This window comes from Bison bison, unplaced genomic scaffold (assembly GCF_000754665.1).
Source record: "Bison bison bison isolate TAMUID 2011002044 unplaced genomic scaffold, Bison_UMD1.0 scf7180017864134, whole genome shotgun sequence".
In the NCBI taxonomy this organism is placed as follows: Eukaryota; Metazoa; Chordata; class Mammalia; order Artiodactyla; family Bovidae; genus Bison; species Bison bison.
The window spans coordinates 7255981-7261326 of record NW_011494706.1 but is presented as its reverse complement, the minus strand read 5'-3'; the positions used below and the strand labels follow the sequence as shown (position 1 = coordinate 7261326).

Here is a 5346-nt window from a genome sequence, read left to right as displayed (position 1 = left end):
ACTTTTCATTCAAAACAGTACTTCCCACCTGCTCTTTTATCTTGATGTTGATGAAGCATGTTTTAAAATTGCCTTTTCCATGTTTTCCTCTTCAGGGAGTGCCTTGGTGAAGCACATGAGCCTTGTGACTGCCAAACGTGGAAAAATTGGCTACAAAAAATAACTGAAATGAAACCGGAAGAACGTAAGGGGAATTTTAGATAGCTATATATTTTCTAATAGCATTCCAAAGATAATGTGGTCCTGTTTCTTAGTCTTCATTTCTAAAGATTTCAGGTTGTTTAATGGAGAGCTCCCCTTTTAAGCCGTCTAGCCAGTATCATTTTGGAGATCTCAGGGGGAAGCATAGACAGGTTCCATGTTTCTAACAGACTTATTAGGACTCCAAGGTAAATAAAGTCACTCTAAGTTCTGCTCCTGTAGTCCTTCTCTTTTATCCTGGAGTGAGCTCACCAGCTTTTCTAGACTTCATGAGAAGAAATGCATGGTCTGTACTGAGAGGAAGCTTCCAGTGGAGGGTTAGGCAAGTCAATTTCTTGCTATTACGTGGTTCTATAGATTTACTTAGATTAAATGTGATGTCTGTTTAACTAGTTTTTAATGAGATGTCTCTAAGTATAGTTTCTCCGTTCATCCTCACAGAAATGGTATGAGACTGATGGTGGTTATGCCATTGCACAGATAGGAAGCTAACAGATTGGACTGAGTGACACAGGGCAAATAGAATAGGTTTGAATTAGCCTTCCTAATAGCAGTTCCTATGTTTGATAGGTAAATATATCTGCTTTGCCATAATTTTTTACCCCCTGACGTATTTTATGACAACTGTTTTGTTTTAAATTACTATAAATTAAAACTCATTTGGAGTTTTTTGACATTTTAAATATTGGAGTTTGAGGTATTGCAAATCAGGATTAAGAATTCACGTGGTTCATCTTCAGTTATTATGAGCAAAGCACATAATAAAGATGACATCAATCTCCAGGGAGTACAGAGGCTAGTAGGGAAGCAGTCAGATATTACAGTTAACTATCATATGGTAGCTAACATAGTTAGGTTAGATGAGAGTACAGAAACAACTAACTAGGTTGGGGACAGAGGATGTTAAGGAATCCTCCTGACAGCAGCAAGATATGAATTGAGTTTTAGCATATCTGCAGAGGCATATCTGTCAGCAGCTAAAACAATACTGAAAGAGACTGGCTGGCAGCCTTGAGTTCCTCAGGCTTGTGTTACTATTATATTGGACAATATACCATTGCCTGAAAAATGGTTCTCAGCATTTTATATTCACAAGATGATACTGTGCACTGACTCAGGATTATTCAGATTCATGGAAAAGAGACAACTTAGGTAGACTAGAATACCAGTTTATTAACTGACCATGAGAGCGATCTCTTTCACGTGTTAAGAAAATGCATGTTCTCTAAACAGGAGCAGAGGCAACTGGATAGTCTTAGGACATTTTATAGTGATATCTGGTTAATCGTTGCTTTCCTGAACATTGATCGTTCAGTCAAATATCTTCTGAATACCAGCTTCCCAAATCAGAAAGGTTTGTATAGATTGTTCTTGGTCCCCTGGTTCATTGTATCTCTCCTCTGAATACCAGGTAGACTGTGTCATTGCTCTCTGGTTACCCATCCATTTTCCTGGTTCTTCATCTGTGTGTAGTATGTCTATGTATGATAGTTCCATAGAGAGATTAATACCATTATCCTCCAACACATTTAAGTATGGCAAGATGATTGGATTTTGCTTTCTTTTCCTGCTTCTGACACCTGGAAACATCTATATTTCCGTTAGAGATGGCTTGCTATTGCCGACCTACCTGCATATCTTTATACATTCTGTGGAGTTTAAAATTAAGGTCCATGGGAGAAATTTGCAAAAGATGAGGCTGGAAAGATATGTGTTGCCAGATTGAAAGAGTTCTTGCCAAATGGTCTGAGTTTATCCTATTAACAGATAAGCTGTAGAATGCAGTGTTCGAGTAGGGAAGTAACATAGTTAGAGATACTGTTTATTAGGATAACTGATGACTAGGAGTGATAGACTAAAGGAGGGATAGACCAGAGGTGGGAAGGTAGGTTTTTAGTTTGGGTCAGAGACTAGATCATGATGTCACTGGTCAACTTAGGAGATTCAGGTAGAGGAATAGCTTTCAGGGGAAAATAATGTATTTTGTTGTGGCCATTTTGCACTCAAGTTACTTGCAAGATATACGTGTGGAGATGTCTGGTGGATTTTAACAAGTGCCTGTCTGCAGCTCAAAACAGATGCTGAGAAAACTTAGGAATACCTTGTTGCCTTTAAATGGTGTCTTCATGATGTCTTTAGCATTTATTTAGTGCTATTTTATGGTAGAATACAGAAACAGAATGCCCTCTATGCTCTTGAAATTTACATTTTAGAGATGGAGACGGCTGTGTACAAAACTCAGGACAATAAGTATTAGAGATGCTGTTAGAGAACAGTATACCTGTGATACATTGTGAGGGAGAGGAGAAACAAAGGAGGGGATTAGTTAAGAGATCATCTAGGAGAGAGGTAGGGAAAGCTTTATAAAAATAATTGATGCCTAAGCCATATCTTGAAAGGTGGTAGATGTTCTTCACACAGACGAAAGTAAGAAGGGCATTCTAGGCTCTGGTGCAGTAGGGCTGTGAAATAGCACAGCATATCCAAGGACTGCAAGCAAGTCCCTTTAGCCAGTACAAACATGCAGTGAGAGACGAGACAGCGCTTGCAGGGGTGGGGTTGTATGTAACGCTGGGAGGTCTCGCTTTATCCCGAGACGCCAAAAAGGAGTTTTAAGGAAGGACATGGTAACTGAAGATGTTTGCTTAGAAAATCAGTCAGGTGCAAGTGTGGATGCTGAATTAGGGAGTAGATAAGAGCACTGTTTCTGCAGTAACCTCAGAATGTACAGGTAAGATGATACAAGGGCTTGAACAAGACAAGCACCACACTTGGGAGGGGAGAGGTATATAGAAGAGAAATAAGATAACTTCATTGTATGTACAGCTTTCTGTACAGTATAGCTTTTTGGTGGAACTGTGACAGAAGATTCTTGCATAAGACAAAGATCTTGATATGAAGAGAGAAGACAAATAGAGTTAGAAAACGGTGCACACGGGGTATACATGGCTGTCTCTGGTGCTCGGAGATAGGGAGACCTCAAGTGAAAACTGAAGATCACCCTCGGAGTCCCAAATGGTATCTTACTTCAGAAAGATGGAGGAACTTTAGAAAAGTCGATAGGAAGCAAGAGACCCAAGACACCCACAAGTGGTCTACTGTAGAGGGAGCCAACACCAAGATTGCAGAGAAGATTCCCTGTTGCTAAGAAAACTTTCTCACTGTCCTGATGCATACCCACCACAGTGAAAGCTGGTAGTGACCAGTAAACTCTTAATGGCCACTTTTAAGTGTATGAAATTTATGGTAAGACTTAAAGCAAACAATAATAGGCCAATTGTAATACTTAAGTAGAACATCATTGTTAAATATACTAACACAAAAATAATACTCTAAAAGAGAAAAGTTTGATTTACTACTGTGTTGGGTTTACATATTAGTTTGGGTCAGGGTCACATATATTTGACATAAGAATTTTCAACAGAACTGGTAGATTCATGAGAGTGTTTTCTCCCTTATCCCTGGTTTTCCAGAGTCTTTAAATTATGAGACTTAAAAGGAGTGACAAAATCTAATTGATGAGAAAAATACTAGAAAATATACTGAGAAAATATTCTTTCAATTATTAATTGAAATTAATTCCATGTAAAGTTGAAACACTGTCTTTTAGTACCGAACCTACCTCTATTGTGGCTAATCAGAGCAAGAAACAGGAATGATTATATTTTCTGTGAAATTGTAATTTATAAAAATTTAACACCAGCGTTTTTTCATAGTACACATAATAATGGTTACTAAATGAAATTCAAATAGTTTTTAAGAATTCAGTCTTTAAAAGCAACTTTGTTTTCACTAACGGATGTTGATTCTATTAATATATTGTTATACTGTAATACTTGATTAAATGAAATTAATTTTTCTTACAAAGAGACTGGATTATTAAGGAAAGAAGATCAAGATCCACATGCAGCTGAAAAAAGAGTTTGGAAGTCTGAGGGGGTGAAGAGGGCTCACCAGATAGATTGAAGGGGCCTTGCGTGTTGTAGGTACTGAGAAAAGTATATACAAAGGGCAGATGTCCGAAATGAGCTTGCTCAGAGCACTGGTAGTGAAGGCATTTTTTCTAGCACAAGGATTTGTTGTTCTGATAGTCGATTATTTTCTGAACACCACTTACTTCATGTAATCCCCTAGAATGCAGTCAGAAACTAGCATTCTTTCTCCAAGGGTGGGAGAAAAAAACTGTTATGTTGCAGGCCACACAGCTGCTTTGTTTAAATGCCTTTGTGCTTTATTTATTGTAACAATGGACAATAAAGGTCATAAGAATATATTGGAGCCTCTGAGCTAAAAATAACGTTGTTGCTAAAGGGAGGAGAAAGGCCACTACTTCTAAACAAAAATCGGACATTGTACTTAGTAATTAGGTTTTATAGCAGTACCTTTTGTAGACAGCATTACCTCCAGAGCTCATTAGTAGCCGCTATGGATAATAACTCTACACATGGACATCACCAGATGGTCAACACCGAAATCAGATGGATTATATTCTTTACAAAGATGGAGAAGCTCTATACAGTCAGCAAAAACAAGACCGGGAGCTGACTGTGGCTCAGATCATGAACTCCTTATTGCCAAATTCAGACTGAAATTGAAGAAGGTAGGGAAAACCACTAGACCTTCAGGTGTGACCTAATCAAATCCCTTATGATTATACAGTGGAAGTGAGAAATAGATTTAAGGGACTAGATCTGATAGACAGAGTGCCTGATGAACTGTGGATGGTAGTTCGTGACATTGTACAGGAGACAGGGAGCAAGACCATCCCCATGGAAAAGAAATGCAAAAAAGCAAAATGACTGTCTGGGGAGGCCTTACAAATAGCTGTGAAAAGAAGAGAAGTGAAAAGCAAAGGAGAAAAGGAAAGATATAAGCAACTGAATGCAGAGTTCCAAAGAATGGCAAGGAGAGATAAGAAAGCCGTCCTCAGCGATCAGTGCAAAGAAATAGAGGAAAACAACAGAATGGGAAAGACTAGAGATCTCTTCAAGAAAATCAGAGATACCAAGGGAACATTTCATGCAAAGATGGGCTCGATAAAGGACAGAAATGGTATGGACCTAACAGAAGCAGAAGATATTAAGAAGAGGTGGCAAGAATACACAGAAGAACTGTACGAAAAAGATCTTCATGACCCAGATAATC

The 5346-nt window shown here is 38.4% G+C and overlaps 1 protein-coding gene across 5 annotated transcripts in view; it reads left to right on the top strand.

Moving 5' to 3' along the window:
- Window positions 1-5346, top strand: part of ANKIB1 (ankyrin repeat and IBR domain containing 1) — a 159738-nt gene that overhangs the window by 130683 nt on the left and 23709 nt on the right. For all 5 annotated transcript variants that reach the window (XM_010839797.1, XM_010839796.1, XM_010839795.1 and 2 more), the window contains exon 10: window positions 96-184. In XM_010839797.1, the coding sequence (XP_010838099.1) occupies window positions 96-184 (89 nt within the window). The remainder of the gene's footprint in view (window positions 1-95; window positions 185-5346) is intronic.